We start from the raw sequence: 21,551 nt of genomic DNA on the forward strand, positions 1-21,551 counted from the left end.
CCATTTTTCTGAAAAGCTTTGCCTACACATTTTATAGCTTAGTCATCTTTACTGTAGAGATGATGTAGAATTGTCATTAAGGTGCTTTTACTCAGTGTAGATGGTTGCCTTGCTTTTGCAGCACTCAGTGCATAGGTTACCTATATATGCAGCCCTGGAATTTGCAAAATTGTAAAAATATAGCAAAGTTTTCCTTTTTTAATTTCAGGTTTCCTCTACATGACAAAGAAAGACTTGAAAAATGGTTAAAGAATATGAAACGAGATTCATGGGTACCCAGTAAATACCAGTTCCTGTGTAGTGACCATTTTACTCCTGACTCTCTTGACATCAGATGGGGTATTCGATATTTGAAACAAACTGCAATTCCAACAATATTTTCTTTGCCTGAAGACGATCAGGTATTGGAGGCAGCACATAGGGGAGAGGGGGACAATGCTGAGCAGGATGGTAGGTTGCAGGGTGGCAGGTAATGGAAGTTAAGGGAGGGAGAGGGAAAGATAACTGCTGGGGAAACAGATACTTGAGGAAAAGGAAGACTAATTTATGCTTCTGCTAAAAGTGTAAATAATTTTATTAAAAAAACTTAAACTGAAGAACAAAAGATAACACATATATAAATCATTAAGTTATTAATGTAAGTTAATGATCTAAGATTTTGGTATTGGTCTTTTGAGTGACCTGCAATGTTTCCATCATGTATTGAATGAATATGCTTAGTACTTTTTTAAAAACTAAATTTAGAGTATATTTGAGTCGTTATATGCTTAGAACATTTTTTTAACTTGTGCAAATTTATTTGGCCGGTATATTTCTCAAAGTTGTAGTTAAATATTCAGCACTGACTAATAAGAGAATAAGGTTAGTGAGAACATCTTTAGAATTTGAAAATATTATTTTCTAGGAAAAAGACCCTTCCAAAAAAAAATCTCAGAAGAAAAAATTAGATGATGAGAAAGAAGTGTGCCTAAAAGCCAAGTCACAAGAATCATTTGCTTCAAATGAGTTAAAGAAAAATACAGTTAATACAAATATTCTCCTTGAACACACAGAATTATGTAATTCATCTACTTTGGTGAAGCCACCAGCTCCCAAACCAGAATGTATACAAAATAACGTATTAACTCTTAATCTGCTTAAACAAGATATTGGAATACCAGTATCTACCTTGGAAACTTCAGTTACCCAAGACATAGATATAGGTGGTTTTCACACATCTTTTGAGAATCTAAATTCTACAACTATTACCTTGACAACTTCAAACTCAGAAGATGTTCAGCCATCTTTGGAAACCCAAGAAGTGTTTGAAATAACTGCGAATCATCTTGCTAACCCAAACTTTACAAATAATTCCATGGAAATTAAGTCCGCACAGGAAAGTCCATTTTTACTCAGCACAATTACTCAAACAGTCAAAGAGTTAAATACAAATAAAGAATCTGTTATTGCCATTTTTGTACCCACAGAAAATTCCAAACCAATTAATTCATTTGTATCTGCTGAAAAAGAAACTGTGGAAATGGAAGATCTAGACATTGAAGACTCCTTATATAAGGATGTAGACTATGAGACAGAAGTTTTACAAATTGAACATTCTTACTGCAGACAAGATATAAATAAGGAACATCTTTGGCAGAAAGTTTCTAAACTACATTCAAAGATAACTCTTCTCGAGCTACAAGAACAACAAACTCTTGGAAGATTGAAGTCTTTGGAAGCTCTTATAAGGCAGCTAAAACAAGAAAACTGGCTATCTGAAGAAAATGTCAAGATTATAGAAAATCATTTCACAACATATGAAGTTACTATGATATAGAGTGTAAAGAGTTTAACACTATGACTTTTATATAAGCTTTTTGCAGCCAAACTAAATTATATGTAACTTTTTCTGGTATAAAGTTCTCATCTTAAGCTAAGAAAATGTTCTAATGTTAAAAACTGCATCCCGTTCTTGTAGTGTTCATTATTAAGAAAAACAAGAGAGTTGTTGGACTGTAGAGAAGAAGTTTCACCACTTGGTAATCTTCTAAATTAAAGTTAAAATAGAGTGAATAAGTAATATGATTCATAAAATGGGAGAACATGGAGATGGTGAAAGGAGCCCAGAAGAGAAATCAGGCTTGGATATCAGTGCCAGTTCTACCTTTGGCATGTGATTTGGGCGAATTACTTTGAAGCCTCAGTCTGTAATCTGTACAATAAGGGCACTTACAAAATCTAGTCTGTTTATAGTTCCTTTCCTTTGTATTAAGATACTTTTTTAATAGAACAACTTTTTGGTAAGATAATACATACTTACATAATACTAGATGTTGGCTAGTATTTGATGTTATTTGCTATTGGATTATCCTCAGAATTGAATTCTGTGGTATTTGACTTGTTGACTATAGTTATTTGTAATAATAGTACTCCTTTTATAATTTTATTCCACTTGAGTGATAATAACCATTAGTCCGGTTCATAGGGGAAGTACTTTAAACTTCAAAGAATATGTATTTCAATACCCTATATGTAGCTGACCATCATAATACATAGTCAGGTAATCTCCTTAACATTCTATATTTAAAAAAAATATTCTATATTTAAGGTTATAATTTATAAACCAAAAATTGTAATGAGGTTAATTTTTAAAACTATGTAGATTACTATATTTTAGAAATCATAACTTATATATAATGTGTAGCTTTTTTAAATGTGTGCTTTTGTCATTTTTAAATTCCAGAATGATAGAGTACTATTTAATATTATACATGCCCACTTACATATATGTATTTTATTAAAATTTATAAGCAAGAAACTGTATATCTGGAGTGATCTTAGACAAGCAAGAAAGGAATGATGGTGATGTAAATAAAAATATTGCTTATACCCATGAGAATTTTTTTTAAGTGTGAAAAAGACAGTGGGAACAGCAGAAATGTAGAAAATAATGATTTAAAATTGACAGTTAATATAATTGAATATGTTACTGATTATAGTATTGAGCAAGTTCCTATCAGTTCTTATCACACTTTTCCTTGCCTTTTTTATAAAAAAATACTACTACTTAATCTCAAAGGAGTGTTTTGAGAATTCAATGAAGTAACATGTTTTTGGTTCTGGAAAATAGGAGGTGCTCAATAAACATTAGTTGACTGCACAGCAGATAGTATACTAATTGTTTTGTAAATTCATGGTGATTATTTTTGGCCACACTTTATTTTTTTCAAGCTAATACAATTCATTGGTATTATATAATATGTATCTTAAATATGAAAAGTTAATTTATTGGTATCTTTATTATGGGAGAAAAAAACCATAGATTTTTGCATAAATTAGGTACAGATAATTGGTAGAATTAATGTATTTAAGTATTCCCATGCTCCATTTTACAATATTTATTTGAAATAATTATTGTAGATGAAAATAACTTTAATAAGTCATTATAAAATAATGTTTCAACTCTGTTTTTACCTGTGCGTATTGTATTTATTTTCTCTTTATTTAAAGTTGTAGTCTACTCAGGAATAATTTAAACTGGTTGTATTTCTTTAAACTTAATAAATTATAAATATTTAAGATATTTTCTTGGCTTGCCTATGTTCAATTCAGGGTGTTTCCAGCCTTTTAACTTCTATATTTGGGGGTTCTGGCCAACTCTATTTCTTATTTGGATTATTTTAGTCTCTTAGCTAATCTTACCAGTGTTTTCAGTCCCTTCCATATTCTAGATTTTGCTGTTAGCTTTTTCCTTCAACTATAGATCTAACTATATCATCCACTCACTACTTGACTTTCCCAGAAATCTGAAATTACTCTTCAATATAGAATAAAGCCAAGCTTCTTACCATATATGATTCTCTGTGATTTGCTTCATCCTGTGTTCTAGCCACACTGGACTACTTAGCATTTTCCAAACATACCATACAGGTGACTTTCTTCATGTTTATTTTATTCCCTAAATTCAGTCAAAATTATAGCTTTGGTTGAATTTTGTCTCCCTTTTCCCAGTCAAAATTATTTCCTGTCTACTCCTATGGAAAACAAAACAGCTTTGTTTTATAATACTGTAACAGAATCTGCCTTATATTTTTTATATCATATTTATGGATGTTCTTTTGACTAGATTGTAAGCTCTTTAAAGCAGAATTTTCATTAATTACTTGTTTGGACAGTGTAATTCACTCAAATGTTTGGATAAATATTTTGAATCTGCCTACTTAATTCTTTTCCCTTAAAATCAAGAACCTTCTTACAAAATGGATCCTTAACATCTTAAACATCTTAAGAATGTTTAGGAAAAGACCTAGATCTTCACATAATCTTTGAAACATTCCATGTCCTCAGTGGACAATGCAATTTACCAGTACCTGCTATGCCATCTATGAATAGATTGTATTGTGGAAGGCTATTCCCACCCCAAAATAGTCTCTGCTTTCTATCCTGTATAATAAAAAAGGAAGTAAACCCAAATATGGCTACAGAATATATCTCATTCTGTATTCTCTTCTATAGTGTGACCTTGTCACTCCCTTATCAAGAGGTGGAATTTATTTCTCTACCTTTTTCAATCTGGTGGGCTATGTGAATGCTTTGACCAAAAGAATACGGTGAAAGTGATAAAGCCAGTTCCAAACTTAGACCTTAATTGGCCTGAATTAAGGCTTAATTGGCCTTAATTCACTTCTTTGTAACAGTATCTTTTAGTATGCTAGATGTCCTATAAAATGTGTGATTACCAAGAGACCATGCTGGAAAAGCCAAAGCCACATAGGCTCTGGAAAGTGAGACATCAGACACATTAGTGAAGAAGCCAGTAAGCAATTGTGTTTCTATGACAGAATCATGAAAGACTGTAATTGAAGTTAACAGGTATCTGGAATTGGAGGAGGAGGTGTGAAGACCTGTTTAAAAAAAAAAAAAAAAAAAAAATTTGATACAAGCAGTAGTTACCCATACAGCTTGGTACGTGTCCCTTTTCTAAACTTAAAAGGTTGGAGGTTTATTCCCTAGAGGGGACAAAATAGAAGTTCCTCAGAAAAGATAGAGGCAAGGATGCCATAGTGAGGAGAGGTGTTAAGTGAATGATTGTAAGCTGAATAGTGAACTCCAACCCAGCCTCTATCACATAATTTGCTTCCCAGAACTGTGGCAACAAAGCTTATGCCCTCTACTTTTCTCTCAGGAATTTAACAAACTCATTAGAACAAGATTTCACATTGCAGGTTCAAGTTGGGTCCAGCTAAGTCACTCTGCAGCAGTGGTTCTTAACCGTTATTCCATCAGAATCACTTGAGAACTTTTAAATAGTTTCATTACCCAAACCGTTTCAATTGGTTTGGTATAAAACTGAGTCATCTGTGGTTTAAAAATTTTCTTAAGTGATTCTCATATACAGCAAAAATTGAATCTCCTTGCTCTACAATGAATCTTATGAACATAACTCATTCCTGAGTACAGAGCTTCTCATCAGTGTCCTGCTGTCAACAGTCACTGAAAATATTAAAAGTAGCAAAATTAGTAGAAAGCAATTTAGAGAAAACACTAAGTAAAAGGAAAGTTAGGGGGAAGAACCCAACTATACTTAACATTTACTGAGAAAATCTATTGCATACTTGAAAACAATACATTTTTGAAAAAATATTAATGAAAATAAAAAGGGCTCTAGTAATTTAAAGTGTGTTAGGGGCACACCAACGCAAACTATTTTTAAAAATCAGAACTTTGGACACAAAAAGGATCTTCCCTTCAGCAGGAGAAAAAAAAAAAAAAAAAGGTCAAGAACAGCTTCAAACTGAATGGCTACACTGAAAGCAAGAAGACCGGAGATCAATGATCTGAAAATTCTGAGGAAAAAAGATTTCCAAGTTAGAATTCCATACCCAAAGTCTCCAAAGATTGCCTCCTCTGTATCCTTTAAGGCAGCTATTAGAAAATGCATCTTATGGAAATAAGACCGTAAAAGAAAATCAAGAGAATGGCTTATCTCCTAAAATTATTTTCTAGATGATATTATCATTCAATTGATCTAGAGATTAGAAATAGGAAAAAGGAAATCCAAATAAAGAAGCAGAGGGAATTTAAGTTGGTAGTTAAGGGAGGTCCCAACATAAGCTGACCATAGGCCTAAAAAGCCTCCAGCCCAAATTGGAGTAGGTCAGAAGGTTCAGGGATAGAGTTCTTCAAGAAGATGAAAATTGATAGAATAACTAACGTGTTAACACCTTCAGAGGAATCTCACATATCTGGGGCATATTAAGGGTTGAGTTAATAATACAGATAAATAAATTCAGAGAAAACTTTACAAACAAATCAGAATATCCAAACTATGTAGAAAGGTGAAACCATTATATCCTAGTACACACTGTATTTGCATAGTCAAAATAATGTAAATACAGTATAAACACTATTAGGAAGATAAGGTGTGACAGGAGAGGTGTGTGTGTGTGTGTGTGTGCCTGCATGCATGTTTGTGCTGGGGCCAGGAGCAAGGAGTGATTGATGTAATTAAAGCAAAACTCTTATCAACCATAGTAGGATATCAAAAGAGAATGCCTAAATGCAGAAACTTTAAAAACAGCAAATTAACCATGTTATTTTGAGATCTATATAGGCAAGTATATAAAGAATCTGTATATGTAATTGGAAAGGGTTGGCTCAGGAAAAGAAATGAAGGACTTTTTTGTAACAGGGCTTATAGAATGATGACTTTTTAAGCACATGTTTAAGGTTTTTATTTCTATTCATCCTTTAGAACTGATCTGTTCATTATTTTATCTAAAAAGCCTTTATTTGCCTTTCCAGATGCCCTTTTTGTCTCTTAGCTACCTTTACTTCCCCCATCATACTACTTATCTTCCAATGTCATCATTGCTTCTTTACTTCTTTGTTCTTATACATACCCCCAATATAAATTTTCATACCTTCAAAGTATAAGCTTTTTACAAGCTTTTACACTTCATCATGTGAAGCATAAAATTTACGCCCAATTTCTTTTCTTTTTTTTTTTTAAGATTTTATTTATTTGAGAGGGAGAGCAAGAATGAGGAAAGGCAGAGGGAGTAGCAGACTCCCCACTGAACAGGGAGCCCATTGCAAGACTCGATTCCAGGATCCTGAGATCATGACCTGAGCCATAGCAGATGCTCAACCAACTCAGCCACCCACACGCCCTTAGCACAATTTCTAATACAGAGTAGGAGCTCCATAAACATTTGTCAAGTGAACAACTTGTCACGTACTAAACCATACTTTAGCAATTTTGTTGGGTCTAATTCTGTCTCTACTTTGAGACAGTCACCAGATAACCAAGTTTCAGCTTTATGATGCATTTTCACCCCACTATTCAGTGAGGCCTTGTTAAATTAATAACTTGAGTTATAAGTATACTTTTATTTAAAAATCTTTTTTTTTTATGTTTGGAGATGTTATAGCATACAGTGGCCTGCAATTTGTAGTTTATACAAACATTTTCTGATAATCTCACAAAGCTTGAAAACTAAACTTTGACATGTGTAATGGTACTTTAAATCTTTCATTTGGCATGCTATAAATAGTGCCTAGTAAATGTGAAGTAGCATTCCTTCCAGATGTGAGTTTTGTAACTTGGAGTCTGAACTATAGGAAGTCTCCAGGAGAGTCACTGGATCCCCTAAAATTTAATGTAAAATTTTTCGTGTATAGACATTTTTTTGAAAAAAAAAAAGCCATAATTTCTATTAGGAAAGGTATAAATGACTTCAAAAAATTTAAACAATGCAATAATATTTTACATTGTGTCATAAATCACAGATCAGAAGCTCTTTACATACTTTATTCTCTATTTTGTTCTAGATTTGAATACACAAAAACCCCACCAATTTAGGTGGGAGTAGAACTAGAATGACAAGGAAAATCAGCCCTTATCCAAAAATGGGCTGGGTCAATTCTATACAGAATTCTTAAGAGTTTCAGACCACTGTTATTTCATATTTACTGAAAAATTTTATTTTTATTTTTTTAAAGATTTTATTTGTTCTTGAGAGACACAGAGAGGCAGAGACATAGGCAGAGGGAGAAGCAGGCAAGCTCCCTGTCAGGGAGTCAGATGCTGGACTCTATCCCAGGACCCCGGGATCACGACTGGAGCCAAAGACAGACGCTCAACCACTGAGCCACCCCGGTGCCCCTGAAAAATAAATTTTAATGCTCAAATTACTATATAAAATATCAAAAAGATAAATTCAGAGACTATTAAGTACTATTTTGATTATTGGAAGATACTATTTAAGTTCAGTTCACTTGTTTCTTGGTTACTGAAATACATTTCAAAATGAGAAGCAATGGAGCAGGATCAAGTTCCAGAGTGAGTCTAATCTTTCAGCACATGGTTCAGGTTTTTCATTAATGAAAATGTGTAGTGTTTTAATATGCACAACAGACTAGAATATCAAAGATGTGAAATGAGGTTAATTTTATTGAATGCTTAGTCTAGATGAAAATGAATTTACTGACGTGAGACTAGAACATATCTGAACCATGGATGAAAAAGAAGTCAGTTCAGTGATTGGGTGTTGAAAAAGGAAAAGGAGGGGATCCCTGGGTGGCTCAGTGGTTTAACACCTACCTTCAGCTCAGGGCGTGATCCTGGAGTCCCAGGATCGAGTCCCACGTCGGGCTCCCTGCATGGAGCCTGCTTCTCCCTCTGCCTGTGTCTGTGTCTCTCATGAATAAATAAATAAATCTTTAAAAAAAAAAAAAAAAAGGAAAAGGAGTTTTGGGGGGAATGAGGTAAGAGAGCAAAGGGCTTCATTCACATTTTCCAAATAATTCCCAGATAGTCATTAAATAAGAAAGCACCATCTATTCCTCTTTGGAATAATAAGTAATATGTTTAAAAGGGTAATATGTTAAATTTGGTGCTTTGAAACATCTTTTGGCATATCAACTTGCAAGTCCACCTGCATGTTTAGTTTTATTAACTAGAAAATGTGAAGGGAAAATATGTGATAGAATATAGGAGGGGCATAGAGCTGAGACTGAAAAAAACCTGTCTTGCCTCAGTAATATAATCTAGTCTCCTTTGTCAGTAGGCAGAAGCACATGACTAGATATCATAACAGAAATTCATTTCTGAAGAAAAGTACTGTAAACAAAACCTTTTAATGAGAAAAAAAAAAGCCAAACTAGTCCATGTCACACTGTGGTAAGCAGCTCCTTCCTTAACAATAGCAAAATACTGAGAATGGAGAAACACCACTACTAAGAATAGAGACTGGAGCACCTAGTTTTTAACAAGTAATGTTTGGTGTGGGAGAAATTGCTTCCAAACGTGGATAAAGTGTTCCCACAAATCTTTCCTTTCTCTCTTCTTCTTTTGTTAATCTGGGCCGAAGAGAAACAAGAACTCATGGAGAGTGGGGCCTTGTGTATCACTGAGAAACCAGTTCAGATGTCACCTTTTTGATGTGGTCACATGCACACATACCAGTTAGTTATTCACTCCTCTGTCTTTACAAACTCTATTTATATCATTATAACTAGATCATTCTCTGTCATAATTACCACCTTATCAGTCTCTGGTTACAAGGCAAGTTACTGAGAGGTGGAGGTCAACACTTACTCATCTTTGGCAGTCTATGGTTCATTATAACTAGATCATTCTCTGTCATAATTACCACCTTACCTGATTACAAGGCAAGGTCAACACTTACTCATCTTTGGCAGTCAATGGTTGGAAAAAATTTCTCTGCCTTCTTAGATTCCGTGTCTGGGCCTGCAAAACAAACTTGATAAAAGCTAGATTAACCAGAGAAAAACAATTTATTAGCATATTAACATGTATACTCATTGCACATATGTATGGGGTAACTGAGTGATGGGTAACTCGAGTGGTCAGAACTTAGGGCTTATAAAATGGCATCTTTTTTTTTTTTGGAAAGAGAGTGTGTCCACATGTGAGCAAAACAGGGGTGAGGGGCCAGGGGAGGAGGATGAAGAGAAGGAGAGGGAGGGAGTCCCAAGCAGACTCTGTACTGAGTGTGGAGCCTGACACAAGGCTTGATCTCATGGCCCTGAGATCTTAAACCCAGCCAAGGTGGAGTCAGATGCTCAACCAACTGAGCCACCCAGGCACCCCTTTTATGTAGCATCTTAAAGGAAAGCGATAAGACAAAGGAAAAACAGGTTGAGGTCCCTAGGGATGGCGAGCTATGGGAAGGTAAATATATGGGGGAAGATAAGGGTTATTTTAGTAAGGTTTTTTATGTAGCTTACTCTGATGCTGATAACAGTCTAAAGTTGTCTCTGATGATTAAGAATTGTCCTGCTCTTCCGAGTAAACAGAGAACAGGGAGGATTTTTTTGTGTCTGCTTCTTCTCAGTTATCTTCATTTGAAAACAGTCCTATGTCAAAGTGGTATGTTTTGGCATGACATACTCTGAACCTCTTTAGCACCTAGTATGTCCTCAATTAGTTTTGGAAGAACAGTAACAATATGCTATCTCTTGTGGCTGTGTTTGAATGATGATGGTTAAAGTACGTTGCATTATGCTTAGATCTAATTACTTCTAAATGCTATAGAACACTAAGTAAGAATTTTAAATTATTCAGTCTCAAAGCTTATTCTAATTCTCTGCTAGTTCTTTTTGTCTTAACGTGTAACATCTCAAATTTACCTGTTAACAGCAAATAGGAGTTTAAAATAGTTAAAAATAGGGATATCCCTCTTTTCAATTTGAAGCCCCACCTAGAAAGTCACAACGTATTTAACCCAAGATTTCTCTTTTCAATTGCAGTATGTAGAATGATTTAAAAATAAATAAAACTCAAAAATCTAAAAATCCAGTAGTACCAAAAGTAACTTATTGGCCATTACTAAGTCTTCCTTATGTTGAATTTACCTAAATTTTAAATTAGTACTTTTTAGGTCAAGCCTTTAATTATTTACCGGATAATTATCTTCATCTTGAGTAATTTATTTCTTGATTTGGATTTTATTTTATGAAGTTTAAACTCTACCTGCATTTATTCTATAACTTCAAAGAATTTCAAAGGCATTATTTCTGGAAGTGTTTGTTTCAGTCACTCATGATTCTCACAATTAAACTGAGAGCATATTAAGTATACTTTGAGCTTGTTAGAGAACCTGCCATTGGTCTTGTTGCCATGGAATGTTTGCTGCTAACTCCCTTAGAGTGACATATATTTACTGTTTATGATTGTTCTGGGAATTACACTTACCTATTTAGACATGAAAAGTCATTTTCACTACACTTTAACACAATATGGATTTTCCGAATGCTGTTTCTTAATGTGAATAATGCTGTGCTTCATCTACTGATCTTCTTGAACCTTACATCAGTTCATGTTATGAAGCAATTCAACTGTTTTGTCATTCTTAGATATGTGTCTGTTTTTTAAAAGGTAGCATGAAATTCCACATAAACAGTGGCAAGTTCCATTTCTCTGAGTAAGACAAAGTGAAACAAAATATAATTTAGAATCATCTTTCCTGAGACATGTGTCTCACAAGTTTGATTATTTCTTCCTCCTAAACTTGTTTTACTACATTTCCTATATGGAATTTAAGGAGAACCTATAGAAAGTTTGTTTCACATTCATTTTTACAACCCCTTTGAGTTTTTTGTCTTTTTTTTTTTTTTTTTACCCTATTCTATGTCAATGTCCTTTCTAATTTAGAGGATTGAAAATTTTGACCATGGATTATCTCATTTTCCTCCTTAAATGTTTGGTAGCAAAATCACCTAGGCCTGGAGGGTTTTTGTGTAAAGAGGTTTCTGAGAACAATTCCAATTTTTTTTTTAAGATTTTATTTATTTATTCATGAGACACTGAGAGAGAGAGAGAGAGAGAGAGGCAGAGACACAGGCAAAGGGAGAAGCAGGCTCCATGCAGGGATCCCAATGTGGGACTCAATCCTGGGTCTCCAGGATCACACCCCGGGCCGAAGGTGGCACTAAACCTCTGGGCCACCGGGGCTGCTCCAATTTTTAAAATAGAAACAAGGATATTCAGATTTTCTTTTTGATCTTCTGTTTATATTAGAAAGTTGTTTTTTCAAAGACTTTGTTCACTTCATCTAAGTTATCAAATTTATTGGCATATGGCTATTCATAATACCCTGTTATTATCTTTTGGATGTCTGTAGAACCTGTAATGATATCTATCCCTTCTTTTATTCCTGTTATGGATTGACCCCTGAGTTAAGTATCATCTTTAAACTCTTTTACATGTGGGAAAGTAAGACCCCAGTGGTAACCTGTATAACTTGCTGGCTCAAGATGGTATGATCTGCTATTAACCTCTGATTTGTAGGGCACTGTGTTTTTCTGCATATATGTTTACCTGAAATATTTCACATTTTATTTGGCAAATAGTCAAAACTATACCTCAGATGAAAAATAATATGAAGGGAAACTCAGATCATGTTGGTCTTGGATACCTTCAAGTTGGCTAGAATAATTCAATATAGCTATCAAAAATACTTCGAAATATTTCAGACCTAGAATTGAAAAAGATCACGGTTGCTACAAATTGCATCATTTTATTTTTCTTTTTTTAAAATATTTTATTTATTTATTCATGAGACAGAGAGAGAGAGAGAGAGAGAGAGGCAGGGACACAGGAGGGAGAAGCCAACTCCATGCTGGGAACCCGATGTGGGACTCGATCCCAGGTCTTCAAGATCATACCTTGGGCTGAAGGCGGCGCTAAACCACTGAGCCACCAGGGCTGCCCCAAACTGCATCATTTTAAAGATAACTTTTCTTTTGGAAAGTAATCATTTGGTGATGCACTGCATAGCATGGGTCCATAGTCATCATGATTCTAATACTCTCATGATGGTAGATGGCTATCATCATTTTTCCCCCTCCCTACAGGGAGCATGTCAAGCGTGTCATACTCCCATCAAGAAGTAGAATATAGAACCTATTCCTCCTCTTGAATCTGGGCTGGCCTTAGTGACTTGCTTAATGAATAAAGTGTGACAGAAGCGATATTCTGGGACTTCCAAAGCTAGATCATAAAAAGCCTTGCAGTTTCTGCCTGGGCCTCTTACAACACTCTATTTTGGGGAAACCAGTTACAGTATAGGAAGCTTACCATGTTCTAGAAGCCATGTGAAGATGCTTCAGTCAATATTATGAGCGTAGCATTTTAGCCATGGCTACCAAAGCACCAGACATGTAAGTGAAGCCATCTTGAACCCTCCAGGCCAGCCAGTCTGCCAGCTGAATGTGATTAAATGACTTAGTCAGTGCCGTATGGAACAGAAGAAGCCAAACCATGCCCAAATACCTGACCAATGCAATTTTGAAATGTAATAAATGCTTATTGTTTTAAACCACCAAGTTTTAGGATTGTTACACAGAAGAAAACCAGAAAAATGACTATTATATAAATGATGGCAAACATCCCTACTATCTGGATTTGTAAAGACATGTGATATTCCTGGTTAGTTGAGAAAGAAACTGGGAAAATGCCACCATCAAATCTGCCATACTAAGTGGTATATCCTAAGCAATTTTGTTCTCCTACACAGTGCTAAGATGGGAATACAGTTTCTAGAGTTTATGAAATTTCTTGCCAACATAGTTACTTCAGTTTAAAGTTATTAACTATCTCTGGTCTTCAGCCAGATTTTATGTGTAAGATACTGTAATGAATAGGACTTTCTGATTTCTGGCCATCCTGAAGAGAAAAAATATCATGTATAATGAAATATTTGAGTTGTAATGCAAGAGTTGAGCTTTGGGGGGTTTGGGCTGGTAAACATAGTGGGCTAGCTCAGATTTCAGGATGCTTTGAAACAAATCTCTATGATTGAATGAATCTGTAATAGAGGATTCGCTTCCTGAGAGAATCATCTCCTACTGGAATACTAAAAGCTTTATGCTGGATGCCCGTGGAGCCTCCAACATAATTTAAGGTTAGTCTGTGCTTTGCAACTGCTTTAGCCAATAAGATCATAAACAATATAACAAAGGTGAACATATAAAAAAAAATGACTGCTAAATTTAATCAAATCTCTGGTGCTTTTTAAACAACATCCTGGATCATAAATTACTTTCAGTAAAAGTCCATCCTAATTTGGCTTGGTGAGAACTTAATTAGAAAATGTATATAAAATAATTGAATATGTCTATTGTGAGTTTTTAATCTTCCTTTTTATTCTTTAATGAAGAATAATTACATAGCAACAGAAAATACAATCAATATCTAAAGTCATTGATTCTATTTCATGCAAGAATCATTCTCCTTGAACAAAAAATGTAGAGAAATAGTTATTAAAGAAGCATCTCCTTGGGGCATATTAAAAATCATTATAAGCCTTGAATAAATGACATGTTTCTATAAGTTAGCTCTTTTTCTTTAGCTTTAAAGTGATACTATCAAAAATGCTCAGGTCACTGAAGAAAATAAGAGAAAGTAAACTGGCTCACATACCCATTAAAAGGAAACAATCGAATGACTTAAACTCCAGCCTTGTTTTTAGCTCAAAAGGGCAACTGTTATTTTCCTATTGCCTTAAAAGTAATTAAATACAGAGTAGACTTTTTAAAGAATATGACTTATAAATAGTAAATCATATCTTCCCTAAAGCTCAGCGGTTACATAAAGTTCATAATAATCACCGTTTTGGGAAGTGTTCATTTCTCAGGATACACAAAGGCCCCTGTCAGTAATAGAGTGGCTTGTATTTGACAACTGTTGTTGGCAAGTGAGTAGAAAAGCTATCTTATCACTTAAAGCTAGTAAATTATAGAGAGATTTTACTTACTGAGCAGACCAAATTGTTCCATGGCTTATGATTATGTTGTAAGGCAATAAAAGCCATAATAAAAGCTGTTATTTCTGGTTATTTATGTATATATCAAAAGATATATTATAGATTATTCCTATGCATTGTGGAAGTTACTGCTCCCTCCCATACCCTGAAGGATTCATTTAGTCATTCATTCCTTTATCAACATTTAATGAGCATATATTGCCTTAAAAAACTTCTATATTCTGAGTTTGCAACAATAAAGAAACCAGAAAAAATATTCCTGTTCTCTTGAGGCTTACATTCAATTTGAAGAGAGAAAATGATTTTAAAATTTCTAATGAATGTATTATACAATGCATGAGAGGAAGAAATAGTATGAAGAAAAATAAAGCAAGGTATGGAATACATTGTAATAGGAATACATTTTTGGTGGGATGATCAGTGAAGGTCTTTCTGGAAATGTGACACTTTTTTTTGTTGTTGTTTTTAGATACTTTTTTTTTTTTTTTTTTTTAAGTAATCTATGTGCTCAACATGAAGTTCGAACTCATAACACTGAGATCAAGAGTCGTATGCTCTACCAACTGAGCCAGCCAGGAACTCCAAGGTGACACTTTAGGCAAAATGTAAATGAAATAGAGGGGAAAACCATGGAAATATCTGGGTAAAGAGTGTTTCAGTCAGGAATACCAAGTATAAAATCTTGAGTCTAGAACTTGATTGATATTTCAAAGAATAGCAAGAAGACCTGTGAATTGGAAGTGACCTAGGGAATCATCACCACGACGCTAGAAAAATGGCCGTAGCTTTGGATTTTACTGTGTGATAAAAAGCCATTAAAAAGTTTAGAGCAGAGAAATAAAATATTCCTTCAACTGCTGCATAAATGACAGTACAAGGGCAAATAAGAAAGCCCTGAGAGCAGTTAGGAGCATTTAGGAAGCTATGGCAAGAAAAGATAGGGCCTTGGATTAGGATGTCTTTTAGATATTTTCTGTTTGCTTCTCCATGGTGTTTTGTGCACCTAGGAGGCTGGTTTGATTTTGAGAGTGGGGCACTCTGGCAGAAATTGGAGGGCAGGAAGAGAGTAAGGAGAGTACCTATTGTCCTGGCTCACTTCCTGCAGAGTCACAGAAATTGGTGTGTTCCTCTACCCCTAGCTCCTCCCAGGTTGCCCTCTTCAAATTTTTATTCTTTCTAGGTTCTATGACATCTACCATTCACCCCTTCAAACGTAGGCTAATGAGGGCTCTGAACTGTTGCTAACCCTGAGATTTCATACTATCTCTTGTTGAGTTTGCTAACTCTACTTGTACCTTTAAACAGTACATCTTCAATACACTCTCAAATTACCGAGCTTTAATGAGGTACCTGTTTTTTTGCTGGACCTTGATGGCACAGAGTGATAATGGCGCTAAGAAGTAGTTAGATTTGGGATATTTTTTGTCAGGATCTGCTTAAAGTCTGATTGTGTGCATATAACATGAGATATGGAGAAAGAAACAACTTGCTTTTTCCTCTTAATAGTAGGGAGGATTTCTTCTGAATCAAAACATACACCTCTATTTTTAATTCATAGAATTCTAAAACATAGATATACCATAACTTAATAATTAATCATCCCACTTGAAGACATTTAGTTCCTTTATGACTTTATGGTAATATAAATAATGGTGCAGTGTGCCCCCACTCTATATACCCTTGCTGTATACATCCTGTATCTTTGTGCATGTGTGGATTTCTTAAGGACAGATATGTAGAATTGCTATACTAAGAGGTAGGTACTGTTAAAACTCCTATAGATATTTCCAAATTGCTCTCCAATAAAAGTGACTTTTACTCTCACAATCAAAAGATATTATCAACTGTTAAGAAATCTTATGATAAAAATGTTTTGTTATCTTATTTGCTTTTCTTTGAATGCTAGTGATATTGAACATATTTCCATGAGAGTTGGCCAGTGTTTGATGAGGAATATGATTACACGTAGATCTAAAATAGCTCCCACAAAACACTTAATTACAAAGAGAAAAAAAAGAATTTCACAGTGGAGAAATCTGGCAAACACCACCTTAATGAAGGGACCAGGGCACCTGGGTGGCTCAGTTAAATAAGTGTTGGACTCTAGATTCTGCTCGGGTCATGATCTCAGTGTCGTGAGGTTGAACCCCCATACTAGGCTCCATGCTCAGTGGGGAGTCTACTTCTCTCCTTCTCCCTCTCTTTCTCCCTCTCCTTCTCCCTCTGCCCCTAGTCCTGTTTGCATGTTCTTGTGCTCTCAAATCTTTAAAAAAAAAATCAAAAGACCAAAGTGAATTTTATCAGTAATGGGACAAGTCAGAATTGTGGACCACCTAATGGTAATGAAATACAATAAGAAAACAAAATCACTTCTGTGGTATTACTACCAAAGATACATAGTATGAATCTAATCATGAGGCAAACCCAAAGTAAGAGATAAACTACAAAAAAAACTAGTTTGTGTCAAAGTCATAGAAAATAAGGAATGACCAAAAAACCATTCCAGAGTAAAGGAGACAAAAGAAATGTGACAGTTAAATGGGGTCTGTGGATTAGATAGTAGTCATGAACCAATGTTAACTTCCTGATTTGTAAGCTCGTATAATGATTTGTAGGAGAAACAGTCCTTGTTTGTGGGAAATCTCACTAAAATATTAAGAAGTGATGGGGTAACAGGTCAGCAACTTATCCTGAAATGGTTCGGGGAAAAAGAAGATATTTATATTCTATTGGTAATTTTTCTGAAAGCTTGAAATTATTAAAACAACCACCAACAACTTTACATATTAGAAATCACAATATGTATTTCTCATGAATACTTCTCTACTTGGCACCCAGTGGACACCATATATTTATTTATTATTGTGGCAGAAAGGATAAATCTTAACTTGCTTTCTCTTCCCTGGATTTTCTTTTTCTGATGTAGATTTCAGCAGTCATAAATTACATCCTAGTGGCTAGAGAAATGTCTCATCACACTGTCTACAAGTCAGAAGAATAAAGTTTCTGAAAGCTAGTCAAAGGCTGTCATTGGAGGGGAAGACTTAAGTAATATATTGGTTTGTTCCTCATAAACTCTAAACTTTTCAAGATTTCAAATTTAGGGAAGTTTCCTGAAACCCTATCTTAAAAGCATTCAAATGTTGCAAGCATTCACAACAAAACAAAACAAAACAAAACAGAAACAGGTCACCAAAATCCTGATCCTCTATAAAGGCAATGGTGTACTCTACACATTATTTTTAAGAATCAATTTAATTTAGGATCAAAAAGTTAGTTTCAACAAACCATTATCAAAGTACAAAAATCTCTAAATATGAGCTAAGTAAAAAAATACTTGCTTTCAGAATTATTTTTGCTCTTATTGCTAGAAATATATTTTAAGTTTCTCAGCCTATTTAACACAAGAAAACAAAGTTACTATGGAATTTTTTTTGAAAAAAAAAAAACCTTAGAATCTAGTGCAGAGTTCTGAAAACACCAAAATATATTACTCTTTTTTAAAAATTTGTTATTTTTACTTCATTTTCTCTTCTCTCCCACCTCCTGCTCTTAAGTAAATTAACCTTAAAACTCAAGTTCTAAGCTTTGAAAAGTAGATACAATTTGTTACTTTGGGCTGCCATCTAGTGTTAAATAAAGAAAACATCTGCCTTTTTGTCTTTGTAAACTTTTGTATTGATAGTATTTTCAATATGACGGAAGGTAAAAGCTAATATTATCATTAAAAGATGTTTTAGTTTTATTTTTCAAAGACTTTTTTAAAGATTTATTTATTTATTTTAGAGCAGAGGTTGAGGGAGCCGAGGGAGTGAGAAAATCCTAAAGCAGACTCCCCACTGCGGGAGGAGCCAGACTTGGGGCTCCATCTCACTACCCTGAGATCATTACCTGAGCTGAAACCAAGAGTTGGCCGTTCAAATGACTAAACCACCCAGGTACCCCAAAGATTTTAAGTGGCCACTATACCTAATATGGGACTTGAAGTCACAACACAGAGATCAAGAATTGTACTCTTTACCCACTGAGGCAGCCAGGTACCACTCATTAAAAGATTTTTTTTTAATTAAGCACATTTAAAGTGTATAACATGCTGATTTGATACATATATTCATAGTGGAATGATTACTACAGTTGAGCTAATTAACATTTCTCCTCACATAGTTACCATATTTGGGGGGAGCGCACTTGAAATCACTTTTAGCATATTTCCAGTGTCCAAAACAAAATTAAATATAGTCATCATGCCTGTACACTAGATTTCTAAACTTGTTCATCCTGCAAAACTACAGCTTTGTACCTTTTAACCCAACATCTCCCCATTTCTCCACCATCCCAGCCTCTGATAACCATCATTCTACTCTCTGCTTCTACAACTTTGATTTTTTTTTGTTTGTTTGTTTTTGGTTCTACATACCATATATGGTATCATACATACACATACAAACACACACAGTTGAACTTTGAACAATGCAGGGTTTGGGGTACTAACCTTTCATATAGTCGAAAATGCATGTACAACTTTTGACTCCCCCAAAACTTAATACTAATAATCTACTAGCAACTTGGAAGCCTTAATAATAACATAAAAAGTCGGTAAATGTATTCTGTACATGCTTTATATGTATATATATGTGTGTGTGTGTGTGTGCGTATTCTTATAAAAAGCTAGAAAAAAGAAAATGTTGAAACCATAAGGAAAATACATTTATTTATAGAACTGTTCTGTATTTATTGAAAATAATTTGTGTATAAGTGGACCTACCCAATTCAAGCCCATTTTGTTCAAGAGTCAACTGTGTATATCTTCTTTATTCATTTATCAATTGGCGAACACTTATGCTTTTTTCATATCTTGTCTATTGTGAATAATGCTGCAGTGAACATGGGAGTACAGATATCTCATCAAGAACTTGTTTTCAATTTCTTTGGATATATACCCAGAAATTAGATTGCTGGAACATATGATAGTTCTATTTTTATTTTTTCGAGGAGCCTTCATACTGTTTTCCATAGTGGCTCTACCAATTAACATTTCACTAAAAGTGCACTCCACATCCTTACCAATATTTGTTATCTCTTGTCTTTTTGGTGATAGCCATTCTAACAGTGTGAAGTAGTATCTCATTTTGTGGTTTTGGTTTTTGCATTTCTGTGATGATTAGTGACATTGACCATCTTTTCATGTACCTGTGGCCATTTGTAAGTCCTAACTGGAAAAATACCTACTTAGTTCCTTTGCCCATTTTTTTTTCCTTTGCCCATTTTTAATCAGATTGTTTGGAGTTTTGCTATTGAGCTGTATGTTCTTTACATATTTTGGACATTAACCCCTTATTGGCTATGTGATTGCCAATATTTTATTTGGTAAGTTGTCATTTCATTTTGTTGATGGTTTCCTTCACTGTACAGATGCCTTTTAATTTGATGTATTCCTACATATTTTTGCATTTATTACCTTTACTTTGGGTGTCAAATCCAAAAAAATCATTGCCAAGACCAAGGTCAAGGAGCTTACTCCTTATGTTTTCTTCTAAGAATTTTATGGTTTGAGATTTTAAATGTAAGTCTTTAATCCATTTTAAGGTTATTTTCGCACATGGCATAAGGTAAGGGTTCCATTTCATTATTTTGCGTGTGGCAGTCCAGTTTTCCCAGCCATTTATTGAGGAGACTATCCTTTCCCTATTGTATATTCTTGGCTCCTTTGCCATAAAGTCTTTTCTTCTTCTTTTTCCTTTTAAGATTTTATTTATTTATTCATGAGAGATACAGAGACCTAGGCAGAGGGGGAAGCAGGCTCCAGAGAGCCCGATGTGGGACTCCATCCCAGGACTCCGGGACTATGCTCTGAGCCGAAGGCCGGTGCTCAACCACTGAGCCACCCAGGCGTCCCTCCTTTGTCATAAAGTAATTGACTATATATGCATTGGTTTATTTCTGGGCTCTCTTTTCTTTCCATTGATCTATGGGTCTGTTTTTATGCCAATATTATACTGTTTTGATTACTATACTTTGTAATATAGTTTGAAATCAGGAAGTATGATACCTCCAGCTTGGTTCTTCTTTCTCAAGATTCCTTTGGCTATTTGGGATCTCCTGTAGTTCCATACAAATTTTAGGATTTTTTTTTCTATTTCTGTGACAAATGACATTGGAATTTTGATTTTGCATTGAATCAGTAGATTGCTTTCAGTGGTATGGACATTTTAACAATAATAATTCTTCTAATCCATGAGCATGGGATATCTTTCCATGAATCTTCTTCAGTATCTTTCATCAATATCTTAGAATTTTCATTGTTCAGCCCTTTTACCTCTTGGTTAAATTTTGAAATATAATAATATTATAAATTTTTTAAGATTATAATAATCTTAAAAAAATTAAGGTTTTATTTATTTATGAGAGGCAGAGAGAGAGAAAGAGAAGCAAAGACACAGGCAGAGGGAGAAGCAGGCTCCATGCAGCAAGCCTGACGTGGGACTCGATCCCAGGTCTCCAGGATCATGCCCTGGGCTGAAGGCAGCGCTAAACCGCTGAGCCACCCTGGCTGCCCAGTTAAGTTTATTCCTAAAAGTATTTTATTCTTTTTCAATTATAAATGGTACTTTTTTCTTAATTTCTTTTTCTGATACCTTGTTGATAATAGATAGAAATGCCTAGAAACTAGATAGTAGATAGATATCTAGATAGTAGATAGAAAACTGATTTTTGAATATTGATTTTGTATCTTGTAACTTTAATGAATTCCTTTATTATAATAGTGTTTTGGTGATATTT

At 34.5% G+C, this 21,551-nt stretch overlaps 1 protein-coding gene across 16 annotated transcripts in view; it reads left to right on the forward strand.

Moving 5' to 3' along the window:
* THAP5 (THAP domain containing 5) overlaps nucleotides 1-21,551 on the forward strand; it is a 143,848-nt gene that overhangs the window by 3,467 nt on the left and 118,830 nt on the right. For 8 of the 16 annotated variants that reach the window (XR_013356532.1, XM_077856174.1, XM_077856176.1 and 5 more), the window contains exon 2: nucleotides 209-401. Coding sequence is in view for 15 of the 16 variants with exons in the window: in XM_077856174.1 (XP_077712300.1) it covers nucleotides 209-401 (193 nt within the window). In the remaining variant the exon portion in view is untranslated. Of the gene's footprint in view, nucleotides 1-208; nucleotides 451-904; nucleotides 3,563-21,551 lie in introns of those variants that run through there. The other 8 variants (XM_077856165.1, XM_077856166.1, XM_077856169.1 and 5 more) reach the window with 2 other exon arrangements.

The sequence above is a fragment of the Canis aureus genome, chromosome 18 (genome assembly GCF_053574225.1).
Source record: "Canis aureus isolate CA01 chromosome 18, VMU_Caureus_v.1.0, whole genome shotgun sequence".
NCBI classification, from domain to species: Eukaryota; Metazoa; Chordata; class Mammalia; order Carnivora; family Canidae; genus Canis; species Canis aureus.